Source organism: Ciconia boyciana, chromosome 4 (genome assembly GCF_034638445.1).
Source record: "Ciconia boyciana chromosome 4, ASM3463844v1, whole genome shotgun sequence".
NCBI lineage: Eukaryota > Metazoa > Chordata > Aves > Ciconiiformes > Ciconiidae > Ciconia > Ciconia boyciana.
In genome coordinates, this window is record NC_132937.1 from 95242644 (window position 1) to 95258891 (window position 16248).

The following is a 16248-nucleotide window of genomic DNA, read 5'->3' on the forward strand; positions in this document are numbered from 1 at the left end:
GACCTCCAGCAGACACTGTAGTTGAACATCACTTACATGGATGCCCAAGAGATAGCTGAAATTTACTTAATTTTTACGAACTGTATCACATTAAAAAAAAAAAAAAAAAAGATAATTCTACCACTAGGAAATACTCATATCCCAACCACTCCAGGCAGTGACATTAGTGGACTCTAAATAACAAATACAGAATATTAAGAGGCAGAGCATCTGTGGACTGGAAAATGACAGTTTACTGAATTTGAAACTTTGAATGTAAAGGAAAAAAACCCTTGACTACTATGTAAGGACACCTCAACCATATTCACTGAAGGAATGTCACAGTGTAACTCATGGGTTAAATCACATCACTGCTGGGATGTGATTTAACCCATGAACGTTATGAATGTTATGATCTTTTCTACCCATTTATAGAGCTAATTTCTCACTTTTACAAGCTGGATGAAAAAACATGCAGAGAGGTGCTGGGAAGCTTCCCACGCTAAACAGTGGGTTGAAGAAAGAGGAGGTGGGAAGCCTGGTCCACGGAGCATCTGAGTAGCCAGGCACATCATATATTCATGTAGAATACACGGCACTTTTATCTTATGGTCCTTACAGACGTAAGGCTGTGGAGCAAACAGGGTTCAAACACAACCCTGATACTTAAGATGCTTTATGTATTATTTCAAAAAGTGGAACATCTGGCCTGTCCTCTTCGAATGTTTATGTTTAGCTAAAATATCTGCTGCTCGCTTAAGAGCACAGGTCCCACCCCATTCACCCCCATTTGACATACTTCTACTGCTCTCAGTACACTATGTCATACAACACGCCGTTCACAAACAACTGTAGTGAAGTTAACTGTCAACACGCAAACGCACCATTTTTGCAATGCTTGTGCTAAGGAATGAGCTAGGAGAGGACCAACAGGTGAGAAAACAGACCGACACCATGTACTGGGAACTATCCAGAGAGACACACTGATAGAAGCTTTTTGGAGCAATCAGAAGCTTGTTTTATCAGATAACCATTAGGGGAGTTGTACATTCCTAGGCAGAAAAAAAAATGCATATACAGACAGCTTTTGTTGTTTTCAGATGCTTTTGTTCACATTGCTGTAAACAAATACTTTGCTTTAAGAAGTTTGGTTGTTGGGTACTTCTGTCATTGCTCCCAGAGAGAAGTCAATCACAGTTGTTGAATATAGGTAATTGCAGTTATTACACAAGAGACCATATGCAGGCCATAGGTAGGAAACAGTAAATTTCATGGTTCCACACCAAGAGACATGACAAGAGTGTAAGGGTGACACTGAATAAGCTCAGAAGTGAATCAAGGGTGGATCAGATATGGATCAATTATTCCATATTTGAATCAAAATGGTTTGGTTTTTTTTTTTTTTAATCAGCCTGCTTCTGTGATTCAATACATGCAGGTGATGTCCAGTTGCCTGTTCTAAGGACAAAGACATTAACCTTGCTTTCCAAGCTTGAATATATACATAGACCTATGCATACAAACATAGATACACAAACACACACAATACAATATGGAAAATTAGTACATTCAATTTCAGACTGTGAGAATGCAATGGTCATCTTTCTCCAGTTATGTTAATTCTTTAAATATGCTATTGGACTGGAAAAACAAATTCCAAGAAAGAGAAGTCCATGCTAAAAAGTAACTGTCACAGAACTGGTTTTAAGTTCAGCTGAAATCCGTAACTTAATCACAAAGGCAAAGTGAATAAGAAAAAAAATCCATTTTGATGCTGCAGAATACACAGGAACTACACTGCCAAATTACACTGTTGGTCTCTTTAATCTAGTTTCTTGTTTCCCTTTACAGCCCACTTGGAATTCTTCAAAATAAGGTGTTAGAAAGCCTGAGGCACATATGATACTGTCATAGGTTAGGTTTCCCTTCATTTTCCTCGATTAGTTTTCTACTTGTATCCTGAATTAGTGAGAATTTCCAATGCTTGTGCTGAACAGAAGAGCGTGCTCACTTCAGTACACAACCCTTCGTAGAAGCAAAGCTCCCCTCTCTAACAATACACTATGCCACAGAGCCCCTCTAATTATGTTTTGTCTATTGAATGTATACACTGTGCAAAGAGAAATTAAACAGAACCTAATACCAAAACACTTTCATAGGTTTTATGCATTTCCTCTTAGCTGTACTTTATCATCCCTACTCTTGCATTAGCAGAAAGTCCCTTCTGCACCACCTTCTCTTTTGCTTCACCCACACTATCTTTTAACAAACACTCCCGATTTGTTTCAAAGCCTGTGACTATGCCAGAGGACATCCAGCTACAAGACTCGAGCATTTCAAGCACTTCAGCCATGAAAATGAACATTGCTACAAGTGTCCCAACTTAACTAGTGGGTAACTGGGAAGCGACACTATGTGTGCAAAGCTGGCTGCTCCAACGAAGTAGGAAACAAAGATTTTTAGCTTTGGATGATGTCTGGAATGTTTTACCAGTTCAGGCTACTAAGGATCAAGATGGTATTAAAGAGGGAGAAACAAGACTAACTGTTGTATCGCTGTGAATCTTCCTGTAGTCCCGGATACAGCCTGCAGTTTTCAGCCAATGCTCCTTGTCAAAAGTGTGTGTGGGAGCGCCTGGAATATGGAACCAGTACACCCACAATCTGTTGTGGGCATGGCTGTACATTTTCAAATGCATTTGTTTGGCTGGCAGTCTAAGTATTAAAACCACAGAGTCCTTTTTCAACTTTCTGAAGTATTTTCTAAGAGCTTTACTAGACAGTAATCCAAGCGAAACACTGCTCAATTCAGCTCTATCATTTCACAGGGGAAAAATAGTTATGGTTTTAAGGCAAGAAAACCTTTTCCTGTCTACTATGCCTTTTTTTTTTTTTTTTTCCAAATGAGTAATTCCACACAGAATTGGAGACTGACACCAGGCAACTCCAAAGTTTTTTTTTCTCTAATTTTTAATAATTAACTACAGACTTACAGGGCTGTTTGGGGAATATCGGGCAAGATTTATAAGTAACTTTCTCAATTACTAGAATTAATACAAACATACCTGCATCCAGTATTCCAGTCTGATTTTGTTTTTAATCATCTATTTAAGATGTTCTGCGAAATCATTCAAAATATTTTTTTCATTCACTCTTTACAGGTTCCCCAACTACAGCTGGACCAATTATTTAAGTCTTGCATCTTCAAAGCACAAGGTAAAACTTTGTGTTCTGCTGCATTATAGTCTCTCATTTTATTTCTAAAAAGATTTTAAAATACGTATAACTAGGTTTGCAGTTACACATGTCTACAGATACTGGTCTCATAAGAGTAAACATCTTTCTTTTGTAAAGAATTAGATGTACAGATAGTAAAATTAAAAGTGACACTGAATTTGAGGAGCCGCAGCATAAGTCAGAAATACCAATGTGTTGTACCTTTCAGATCTGGTTGTCAAGCACATTACCATTACTAGAGGCATATTTTCGTATTTCTCACACTGCTCTTCATCTTCTGATCAGAAGCTCTCCTTTATCTTTCCTAGCTTTGTATTTTTCTGTATGCAAGCTCTAGGTGTTTATTTGTTGATCATGCACTTTTCCTATTCCAATCCAGAAAACTAACTTTCATTTATATTATTTTACAACATGCATATAAACATACAGGAAAAACAAATTTAATTCCTCAGGCCAGGATATACGCCTTTATGTTTTTAAAACATCCTCTCCATGTCTAATACTCTATAAATATTTTACTAACTCCGGCATCATCACAGAAGCCTTTCTGACTTGCAGAAGGGAGCGCATCCCCTACCTGCGCGGCGGCAGGAGGGACCAGCAGTTCTGCTGCCCATCACCGAAGATAACTGACTACTGGAACAAGCAACCGAGCAGCAGTTTACCAAAGTTTAGGAAGCACTTACAGAAGACGCAATAAATTCAGACAATTTTTGGCTATACTATTCAAGGGCCTTTGACTTGCCAATCACAGTTCAAGGCAGACTAAACAATATACACCAATTTAGGAGGGTTTTAGTAATAAACAATTAAAGGAGCCGAACTTCTAGGGCAGTTTCAGATTCGGCAGGGGAGCTTCATTATTCCCGATACACCTGATGAAATTTCATTAACTCACCCACACTCCCAACCATATAAATAGCATCCATCGACTCACCACCACCTCAGTTCAAAGGATGAGCTAAACAGGAGTAATCAGGGCCATCCAAGACTGGCCCCCATTCTTTGAGGGTTAGCCAGGAGGGAAGAACAGTAAATAAAGCATTTAGCATGGAGGAAGCAAAGGGGGGTTGGTTTACCAAATCTTGCTGTTGCAATTATAAGGATCTGATAAAGCACCACAGCTTCCATAGTAGGAGCATCGGGTGGCATCCTTACTTCCAGCCTTATAAATCATGGAATATTTATGACACAATCGTACAGCCTGTCAGCCACATGATCCATTTTGTCCTGAGACTGTCAAGAACAACATATTTATTAAGGAATTATAGTTCAATTTCTGCACTCAAGTATTTTCTTCAGAAAGCACAGGCCTTCCTAGGGAAAGGCCAACATGACAGCACAGGCTACCTCAGGTTGCCACCGATTTTGCTGTAATTTTTTTTAACCTTTAAAAACAGTTTCCAAGACTAACGCTGTCACTTTTTAATAGGCATTAAGTTGATTACCACAGAAAATGTAGGTAGTATTTTACCTTCCTCTAACTACCTGCAAAAATACTTAATCCCAACAGTGGAACTTTCTTACTAACTTTCCAAACTCATTAGATGGATTCAAAAATGCATCTGCTAGTAACAAGACATTTTCATTATCAATATGAAAAAAATATTGCATGCACTGGAATTTACATATACTGATATCTTATTACTACTGATAAATTATTGTTTCTGTATTTTCAAAACACTGGCTTCTTTCTAGAAAACCTATAGCGGTTTGGTTTTGTTTTAAGGTGAAACCTCTCCCAAGAGTCAGAGGCATTGCAAATAAAATGAAAGTTAATATAAAACACAGGACACTGTGTAATCAGTGCCTTCTTACATTAATTTCTTCCTCAAGACTGAAATTCCTTCTTTCAAATACAGTCTTTTATTTAGGAATGGGAGATAGAAAAGAAACAAAATAGCCAAGCCTAAGTGGCAAACCAGCACTTTCATTACCATTTTAGGCTTGATCAATCCCATCAAGAGTTTGGGGTTAAGATCAAGGGTTGTACTTCGACTAGACCCATACAAACTTAGCAAAAAGTGTTGGTTACATCACGGTCAGCGCCCAGTTAAATGCTTCTACCTGAACAACTGAACTTCACACCAAAACACAAGCCCAAAGGCAGACTGTAAAGGCTAACAAGAGTGGGATCAAGCAGCCTGTGGACTCAATGCTAGGAGGCACTGAGGAGCTAGACAACCCTCACGATCCACAACCACAGCTGACAAACTGTACCTGCCATCAGAAGTGTGATTTCTGACACACAAATTTTTACAAACTGGTCATTTCCTCATTGATATTTGCACAGGAAACAAGGTGGGGGAAAAAGCGTGCTCTCAATACACTTAGAAGAAGGAAATCCAGCTGGTCACTGTTCTTTCATGAGTGCGTCCAGCTTAAAACTAAAACCCAAAGCTCCAATACTCTTGCCCAAAGAAAGACTGCAAGCATTTTGAAAAGCCTACAGAAAATAAATGGGCAACATAAATTATATTCATTTATATTTTGGCTCTTTTATCACAAATGAAGCTTATTTTCCCAAAAACAAGATGTGGATGTCAAAGCTGCGTGCAAGCTGGGGTTTGGAGGAGGCAAAAGCTCTTACACCAGAGGCTCAGGTCGCTCTGGGCATGGGGAATGGAGGTGCAAAGGGAAGAGGAAGAGGAAGGGCTTCAGGGGGCCATTCGTAAGGAGGCACTCAGGAGAGTATGACAGCGAGATGTTTGTCAAGTTGGTATACAATAGCCTAGATGTTAGGCCACTTTCTGAGAAAAATAAAACCAAAAAAAGAGGATTGGAACTTACTTTGTTCTTCAGGTTAAACTCAAACACCATACTATAAGGTGAAGCTCTGCCACTGCACAGAAAAGCAAGCAAAATACAGGCGAGCAGAAATGAGCTGTCTGACTTCTCTGGCAGACTGTCCAAGTACTCACATGATGAGCAGGAATCACCACTTTGGCCTGTCTACACATATTACATTAGTCTGGTATTGGAGAAAACAAAACAAAAAAAACCCCCAAGAAACGGAAAAATCTTAGCATGCCATAGCATGTATAAAATATTTTTTTTAAAAAGGAAATTTCATGCAGACGTCAGCTTGACTATCAAAAAATGTACAGAAAACAATGCCAGAAACAAATCTCTAAACACATTCAGAATACAAAGATAAGAAAGAGTCAATATTATCTGTCAAGAAGGAGAATCTGTCAGCTCAGTTTGGTTTCCTTGGAAGGGAGACTGCGCAGTGGGTAAGGAGGAACACGTGGATGGCTTACTAAAAGTTCAGATATAAGAGTTTTGCTTCTTAGCCTATCACATGACATCTATGTAAGCAAACAGTCTTCATGAAATGAAAAAATGGTGTACAGTCACATAAAAAAAATAATGGAAGAGTCATTATCAGCATGTTTCTACAAATAAGAGAACGTTTCAAGAAAGCTCTTGCTATCCCAAGCCAACTCCATTAAAAGACTTTCATTAATGAGTTGTATGTAGAAATACAAAAGTGTACATGTTAAGTTGGGAAAGATTATAAGCCCTTTTGGGAACACGAACAGAATAAGAGAAAGTTCAATACAGACAAATGTAGAGTACTATGCTCAGGAATAAGAAATCAAATACACAAATATGAAACGCAGAATAATTGGCTAGGCAGCAGTATTGTAAAAAGAACCTGGAGGGCATGTGGACTGCAAAATGGATTATTCAAGAAAAAGCAAAAAAAACCAACAAAACCCAACAACAACAAAAAACAGGCAAGTGTTCTAGGGAGTACTAGCAGCAATGTTTTATATATAAAACCCAAGTAGTACATATTATCTCAAAAGAGACGTATTATTTCATTCTGCTCAGTTCTGTGCTCTGATCTGGACATACTACTAATAGTATGGAGAAAAACCAAAAAGAGTCCAGAGGCAAGAATCACAGCAGGTTTGAAGAGAAAAAAATGACCCACCAATTTGACACACCAAAACCAGAAAAATTTTCAGTTTATTTTTATATCTTTATATTTAATGAAGCGGGAAAGAAAAGAGCTAGGACACTATGGTCTTGATTACTGCCACCTTTCAGTTGCTTAGAAAAGAACAGTTTATGTTCTCACCTGTTACCTTCCTGGGACTGGAACAGAGACATCTAAAGCCTAGAGAAGCATGCATGAAGGTCATCAAGACTTCTGAATTAACACGTTTGTTGCTATCTGAGGAAGATCTTCTCTTAGTAGGTGAAACAACAGCTAGATATTACCTGACCACTACCTAAACAATCTGGACTAGGGGTTTGTGGCTCAACTGAGCAGACACCAGAAAAAAACTTCAGCTTCGACACAACCTGGACCAGAGCTCCTTTCTGGCCTGTTTATATATCAACAAAGCAGGAACCAAGTGGCCCTAATCCCAAGCAACACAGCTGAGAAGCCTTGAAATTGTACCTTCTGAATATTCATGATGAAAAACCATCATCTAGCTGTGTTCTTGCTGGTGCCCAAGGAAGCTTTTGCAGAAAACTAGAAGCAACTGTTCTGAGCAGCTGCTAATTACCTGCACTTGCAGAGTGCCACACTAGGCTGTGCAGGATCGTGCCCTTTCCTGCACCCTGACGGTTCATGGAGTGATCATCATGAAGTGGCTCTGCCCAATTACATTGGCACCCTGAATTGTACAATCATATATTTGTAGTCTCCCTCCCTAAGGAAACCAGGCTTGCAAGGTCATGCTGCATCTAAGCGTGCAACTCTCCACCCTGGATAACTTTTGAGTTCATTTTCCAATGTCAAGTATATCCAAAAAAAGAGACAGCAGTCTCAAAAAAATATTACATTTCTACAAGTTGTTTCAGCTGTTTGCTTTCACAGAAACACTGCAGCATGACCTCAAGAAGACAGATGTCCAGCAAATCAGGCTTCACCCGTTCTGTAGCTCATGGGACCGCTTGTTTCCATCCTGCCCTGGACTGAACCAGAGTCCATCCAAGGCAGAAGCAGTGTGCTGTACCAGGATAGAAGGGGGCGGAGGGGACCATGCCACAGACAGGTCCTTCTGAGACCACCTGAAATGGTCCTCCATCTCTCGGCGTGCCACAGGATGGCTCTGTGTCATAAGCCACTCAGCTGAAATGAACTTTGCGCAGGGGATGATTTATTTTCTGTTCCTCATCTTCCAGATGCCCATTGTGATAAAATGGCATTTCATCCTTAGAATCAGTGGCAAAAGACAAGGTGGAAGTTGTACGTGCGCACCAGTGGTTTATGTGATGCTCCAAAAAAAATTCAGGGCTACACAGCTCAGACTGGGCACCCAATAATCAGCAAATATTTTTGCCTTTTGCCTTTCTGCACCTTACTGCCATTTCCAAAACTGGCAGGCAGAAGTGGCTTGATGCATATTTTTAAAGGTTTGTGAAACTCAAACACCGTGGTGCTGGGCACCAAAGAAACAACATACTCTTCTTCTAGGAACAGCTGTATTATGAAACAGCAAGTCAGCCATAAGGCACATACCGCATGACAGCAAAATAGCAAATTATCAAATAGCTACTCATTATGAAAACAATGCTCTATTCTGCACAATAAAAAACCCAGAGTTTTTCCAGAGGAAAAAAAATACATCAGTGAACATGCAAATGAGGACAAAGTAAGAACAACGCTTAGTATACATCCGTATTTTCCAAGTTAAGAGAACGTTATTGAGAATGCAAGTACAACACCCAGACATTGCACTCAGACACATACTGACGCACTATTCCAGCTGCTTTTGAATGGTAAATCCTACCCTTCCCTCCCAAAGCTCTGACATCTCATCTGAGCTACAGGTTTTAGGACTACCACATGCCTCTCCGCCGTTTCAGTCAAGTCAGTATTTCACAGGTGTTTGTAGGTTTTATCTTGAAGATAAGACATTTTACCTTTCAGTCTCACAGATACCTGCTGGCAGCAAAGGAACGGTCATTTTCAGGGACAGTATGTTCCCTCCAACTTAACAAAAACCTTCCACCTCCTGACCTGTCTCCTTGAAGGCACGTCTGTCTTGGCTCTGCTCCCTGCTTTGCACCAGGTCTATTTTCCTTGCCTAGATGCATCAGCTCCCACCCAGATCTCTGATCCCAATGCCGGTCCCCTTAGGGAGCAATTCCTTGTCTCTCCAAACCAGCCATTTCCACCCCGCTTCCTCCATCCTCCTTCAAGAGTCAGCCCCCTCGTTATCTCTACGTCCTGGCATCTCAGGGCTGCAGGCTCCAACCGCTCATATTTACACTCTCCTTCCCACCAGCGCCCAGTCCCATTTTTTCTCCCCAAGCCGCTCCTCTGATCCCAGTATCTGCTGCAATTCCAGCAAAGATGAAATATTCAGCGATTACAGTTAGTAAGCCCTAAGCATATGCAAATTGATGTTTTTGAAAAGGCTTGTATCCTGCCTAAATTCAGATGCTTTGTCATGCAAATGAAAAAAGACACATCCCTGGAATAAAATCCCTCATTCTTTTCCAACGAGATTTCAAGTATTTCAAAGGAGAGGGGTACTATTGGTCTTCCATGGTAAAAGTTGTGAGAACTTTTAAAACCTTGGAAAACACATTTCCTCTTTGTTGAATTTTCAGCCAAAACTTTTCAACTGAAATTTTCCACACACAGAAATTAAATAAATCAGCACAAGGCATATATATGCCATTACAGATTTTCCATCCAAACAGCTCAAGTTGGCAAAGTTACGAAAATCTTGTTTGGCTACTTTAATACCTGTGACCTTATCATATGCCTATAATTTAAGCAAAATGAATTATTAGTATATACCCATTTCTGTTAATTACTGTCTCCTCCAGGAAGATTTAATTATCTCTTAGCCAAGCGCAAATCATGTTCAGTGTAGTCAAGAGTGCATCTGCTCTACCCAGTGGGTCTGAGCGGGCTCCAGAAGTCCTTGCTCTTCAGTAGCAAAAGTTTGCTAGGTGCTACAGAGCCAACGAAAGCTGCAATCAGACACCTCAATGTTCATCATTAAGAAAAAGCACAAGAAAAAAAACTCCAAACCTTTTGTGAGCAGACCAATTGCATAGAGGAAGCAAAGCAGAAACTGAAGTATGTTTTTTTCCTTGGTTCTTGCCAGTCCAATGAAGTACTTATATGTGCTTAACTGTATGGAAACAAATATCTCTGTTCTAAGTAATACACTTAAAAGCTGGGTATGTATTTCAGGATGCTGCTATACTGTAGTATGTTTCTATGGTCCACCACCACTATTGTTCCGACTATCAGTACCTGTTAAATCTCCACCACAAAAGCAGTTATTCGTAGTGGTCTGAACTGCAACATACACATTATCTGAAACGCCTTCATATGCTATCCAACGTACCTGTGCAGTGTAAAAGAGTACCTGAAGCACTGTGTTCAACAATAAATACTGATAGTTACTATTTCCAGAACCTTCCCCCCTGTGCTCTTCCTTATTAAAGAGTATATTCTTCTAAAATTGCAAAAAATGTATGCTGATAGACTCCCAGAGCAGTACACCTGCAACTTTTACAAGTTAGACCTGATGGATGAAATCAGTGTACAAATGTCAAACCTAAATTTTGTAAAACAGGCTGGATTAAACTACCAATTTTGTTTTCAAAGGGGGGAAAAAAAAAAAAAAAGGAGAGAGATCAATGTATCTTTCACCACCTGACACTTTAAAAACTAGCTCGCCATTTCCCAGGGTTGAGCAGCAAATTTATCACTGAAGCCAATTAATTTTAATCTGTATCTTTTTTTATGTAGCTTACAAACATTACAGTGGAAAAAGGCAACCTAACTATTGTAAATTCATGCAATGCTGTCTTTCCAAATTTGAGGAGGGGAAAAAAAACCCACCAAACTATCATTAGAAATCCACAAATCCTCAAAAGCCCTTGGAAATCTCAGTTAAACAGCAGCAGAATCAAATGAAGAAAGCATTGGTGAGTTTGTCTCTATTTACAGAGAACCCTACTGGCATCCACAGGAAAATGACAGAAGTTGTGTAAATTTCACCCTGCTTTCCCGCTTGGGAAGAGCGATCTATCAAGGCAGGCACCCACACCACTCATAAAGGAGCCGTGCATCTGAACAGCCAACCACCCAAAACAGACTTGAGGAGAAACAACAAAGGAGACATCTTCTTTCTTCTTCAAAGCAGCAGCAAAGTGGAAAATAAAACCACCTATCTCCTTCCATGTGACCAATGGGACGAGATCAAACTTACAAGACATTTACAACTAGGGTCATGCAAAAAAATGGAGCAAGCAATAGACAGCAGCAATAAAGTATTCTCACTTTCTCTTCGTCCTCTCCCACACCAAGCTGAAAATCAATCAATAACCGACTCTAATGCTTGCTTCTATGTTGTTATTTTGATCATGTATCCTTTTATATCAAAGTAAATCACAGTCTCTAGTTGCCAGTCAGTTTGTAAACAAAATTTGCACATCTGCTGAGCCCCAGCAAGGTAAGGGCATCTTGGGAAAAAGACTACTTTAGAAGACCACTGAAAGATCAAGACAATTGAACACAAAACATATAATCCCTTCAGAATTTTGTTGTCCTTATATGTTCTTCTTAAACTATTTTTCTACATATATTTTTCTAGCGTAAAACATTACTTATATATAGATAGAGAGTTCCATTTGCAAATGCCTATAAAAGTGCTGTTTGAAAGCCACATAAAACTTGAATAGTCTGGTCCTTCTTTCTCCAAGATTACAAGTTTACAGAGTTTCACCATTCAATGAGACGTCAGCAGGTCCAAGCTCCTAATCTGAATTAATCCAATTTTAAGGAATAAGGAGGAAAAAAAAAAAATCAAAAAAAGATACATTTGCTGTGAAGAGATAACAAAAGAGGATGTTTAGAAAAAATTTAGTCTTTTTCCTTTTACAATGTAGATGAGCCTTATTTGGCCCCGGCACAGCACAAGTGGTGGAAGAGCTACTATTTAATACAACTTTCCCATCCTTTATGCAATAGGGATGGCCCGAACCCAAAATTAAGTCACAGCTGTTCCAGAGCAGGAGGAAGGGGCACAACAACACTTGTGATTTTTCTCTCTTCCTCTTCTTCACGCCTCACAGGTACCGTGAGCCTTCATTTTTAGTGGTTTCCCTAGCTGTGCTGTGCTGTACCTCTCTGGCATAAAATTAGGTATTATTTTTCCCGAATTCATCTATCCACACTTCACATGTGTTGTTAAGCTACGTAATACAGATAATTTACCCCAAAGGTCAGGCAGAAGGGACAAAGGGAAAGACCATAAAACGAATGCCATCTTTGGAACTGAAAATTTGCCAAGGGCTACTACAAATGCCTTGCAAAACTTGTTAATTTTAATAGAAATTACATAACCTCAAAGGACATAAATATTCAAGACAGCATATAGTGAGATACCATGCTACAAACATATTTGGCACTGGATTGGTCTGCAAAATATATCACATCCTTGATTACAAACAACATCTGAACAACACACATCTTTTCCACACTTGATAAATACTCTTTTCACACCCTAGTCCTGTCACTGGCACATATCCTCATGGGGAAGAAACATGTTGCATATACTTATGTAGTGTATGGAGGTAGTGTGTTTATTTATTTATTTATTTCCTTAAGTATTACAAGTGTATTTTGGAGATTGGTTACTGGCTACACATTTTAGATACTTAAAACCTTGAGGAGACACAACACAGTTAAGTTGCATGTTCTGTTCTAAAAACTTTCAAATTAAACATAATTATAATCCTGTTCTTCTTGATTAAATAAATACTTAATGTATCAGTGAAACATATATATTTCCTCTGTGGTTTTCAAATTAACACAATCTCACACAGAAGTCAGAGCTGTATCTTTGTAGAATATTTAATTCGATGGCAACTTTTCTGAGCAGACCAAGAACTCATGCATCATCTTGGGAGAAGCATTGCATGGCTGTAAAACAATGTCATAGAAAGTGGAAAAAAATGTAATCACAGCTTTTTGGATGTCAGAAAGAAAGCGTATGAAAATGGCAATGATGTGATCTGATCTACTAAGAAGAAACTTGAAAAGATGTAATACAAAAAAATCTGGAATGTAGACTATATAATGGCATTCCACTGCCATAAACCAAGTCTTTAGGCTTTTTTCTTTTTTTTTTTTTTAATTAAAGGAAAGGAAGGTTATTGGGGGGGGGGGGGGGGGGGAGATGAGAGAGGAAGAGGGTGTTTCTAAATTCCCAGTTGTGTTTATCCGTAAGTAGATGCTACCAAGAAGTTCCTGATCTGTCAAGTCCATGATTTAAGAACAATCCATTTCAGCGTTTTGCATAAAATAATCTATACATGAGGAATCCACATTTCCAGCTGTTAGTTATAACGAGTGGGAGATGAAATGTATTTAAATCAAACAGCACCATCTAGCAGGCCCCCCATAACTTTACTTAGGAGGGCAGTTGCTACTTGGCAATAGGTCCGTTTGGCAGGCTTGCCCTGAAAATTATTAAGCGTTTTCATACCATATGAAATATTATGTGCTTTATGGCAACAAGAATCTAGAAGAAAAATCAGCTACAATGAAAGAAGAAGAATGAAAAAACAGTTTAAAGTTTCAGCCCTAGGACCAGAACAGTTGCCTGTGTGGCTTGTACTGGGTAGTTTTGCAAAGCAGAATTAAAAGAACATGATCTTCATCTGATCCAACAAACAGCAGCCCTGTAGATTTGTTTTACCTAGTCCCACAGTGTGATCCTATTGTGCCCTTCAGGAACTTGCCAAGTGTATTGACAAACACCAGCAACTATATAGCACAAGAAAATGGTTTAATTGTACAATTTTTGCTATACCAAATAAACAACGCTTCCACTAGCTACTTAAGCAATTATTTTTAAAATTATTCCTACACTGGGAGTAAGAAGTGCCACTAGTTGATTAGATTTTAGTGCCCAAGTTGTGTCTCCTGCTCCACCTCAGCAATTAACGTTTCATGTCAGTGCTGCCTCTGTCTACCTTTCCATTGCAAAGTTACATGTGAAATTCCCAAACATAACAACACTTTAAATTTCCCCTAGCATCTCCCTCTCCTGTAGCAACAGGGATGCCTGGCCTGATGCTGTTCCAGGAAGCAGGCATGCCAGTCTCTGGAATTAGGAAGACTCTAAAATACTGTAGCGAAAAAAAAAAAAAAAGGGAAAAAAAAAAAAAAACAAAAAACCAAACAAACAAAAAAAAACTTTTAGGTGAAGGTTCAAGACAAACTGCCTGAAGGGAAACTCATCGGCCGTGCCCGGAGTATTGAGCCCTGATGTTAAACGCAATTCTGGAGCAATGCGATTTTTGCAGCGGAGAGGTGCAAGCCCGGCTACTCCATCTCCGGACCCCCTCAGCAGCCCTACCCCGACCTTCCCCAGGCTGAAGCCACCTCCGATACGCCTCCTCCTCCCCCTCACACGGGCTCTTCCTCCCCCTTCACCACCGCCGCCTCCCCCCCGTGCTAAACCGGCCTCAGTAACGCCAAGAAGCTGCCGCTACGGACAACAACTTAAAGAGACGCCGTCCGTGCCACAAACTCGCCTTCCTCTCCAATTCTTTCCCGCCGGCCCTCACCGCGGCGCGGGGCTCGGGGCGGGAGGCACCCCCAGCCCTCCCCGGCCCGCCGGGGAAGCCCCGCCGCATCCCGCCGGCCGCTGCCCGGGGGCCCGCTCCGCGCCGCTTCCCGCGGGCGCCGTCGGTCTCTCCCCGCTCCCAAGAGCCGTGCGTTTACACGGGGAGGGGAGAGGAAAATACAGGAGCCCTCGCGCGGTTCGGCTGCAGATTTTATTCGGGGGGGAGAAAAGAAAAAGGAAAAAAAAAAAAAAAGTAGTTTTTGCAGGCTGTTTCGGCACCAGCCGGATTCAGGCCGGGGGCGGGGGAGGCGAGGGAGCCCCGCCGCGCACCCGCACCCCCAAAAAGCCCCCAGAAGCGGGGGGTGCCCATGCCGGCAGCACCTTTGTCTGGCGGGGCGGCAGCCGGAGCGCGGCGCCCCCCCCCCCCCCCCGCCGTGCGCCCCGGAGAACAATGCGCCGCGGGGCCGGGGCCGCCGGGCTGCGCGGTCCCGGGGAAAAGTTGCGAGGCGGCGAGTTGGGAAGCGGCGGGAGGCGGCCCCCGCCGCCCCGTACCCCGCGTCCCCGTCCCCGGGCCGGGGCTCTTTGTTACCCAAGTTGTCCCGGCACCTTGCGCCGCCGAGCCCCGCCGAGGGCCCCGGGGACCGAGGCGGGGGGGGGGGGCGGGGGGGAGCCCGGCGCCGCTCGGCCGCCCGCCCCGCAGAGAAGCGGCCGCGGAAGGGAGGGGGGCGCCCGCTGCGGCCCCCTCGCCCGCCTGCCGCTGTCCCGCCGCAGGGACCCCCCTCCGCGGCCCCTCCCGCCCGAGCAGCGCGGCCTCGGCCGCCTGCCCCCCTCACGCCGGCCCGGGCGGCGCCGGGCCCCCTCGGTCCGGCCGGCCTCCCGCCGCGCCCGCGCCCGCGCCCGCCCCGCACCGCCCCGCACCGCCCGCCGGCAGGAAAGTTTCTTTGCGCGCAGGGCCGGCGCCCGCCTAAGGCGCGGTCCGCCCGCGCGGCCCGGCGGGCTGTACTCACTTCTCCCTGGCCTGGCTGTCGGACGGGACGCTGCTGTTGCTCTTGCCTTTGCCGTACATGCCTGCAGAGAGCTCCGACTGTCACGCACCTGTCAACCCATCACAGCCTCCCCGGGAACAGCCCCGTCACCATGGAGACGCCGCCACACACACAGCCCATTGGCCGGCCGGCCGGCCGGGCACGCCCCCCGCCCGGTGATCGACAGGCGGAGACCCGACGGGCTGCTCCCGCCTCCCCCCCCCCGCCCCCTCGGCTCCTCCCCCCCCCGCTCGCGCTCTCCCTTCCCCGGCGCAAGGGGGAATTAGAAACGGTTCTAGAAGGATTTTAAACAACCGGCTGTTCCGAGCGCCCGCCACCCGCCCGCCGCCGCTGCCGGCGAGGGAGAGCGCGGCGGCGAGCGGCAAACTGCGGACCGGACTCGCCCGGCAGCCGGCGCCAGCAGCCAGCCCGCCGCCG

At 43.0% G+C, this 16248-nt stretch overlaps 1 protein-coding gene across 3 annotated transcripts in view; it reads right to left on the reverse strand.

Moving 5' to 3' along the window:
• The window catches only part of SSBP2 (single stranded DNA binding protein 2), a 199315-nt gene extending 183382 nt beyond the window's left edge, over positions 1-15933 (reverse strand). For all 3 annotated transcript variants that reach the window (XM_072860678.1, XM_072860679.1, XM_072860676.1), the window contains exon 1: positions 15793-15933. In XM_072860678.1, coding sequence (XP_072716779.1) covers positions 15793-15851 — 59 coding nt within the window. In that variant the 5' untranslated portion in view covers positions 15852-15933. The remainder of the gene's footprint in view (positions 1-15792) is intronic.
• Between the last annotated feature and the right edge of the window lie 315 nt (positions 15934-16248).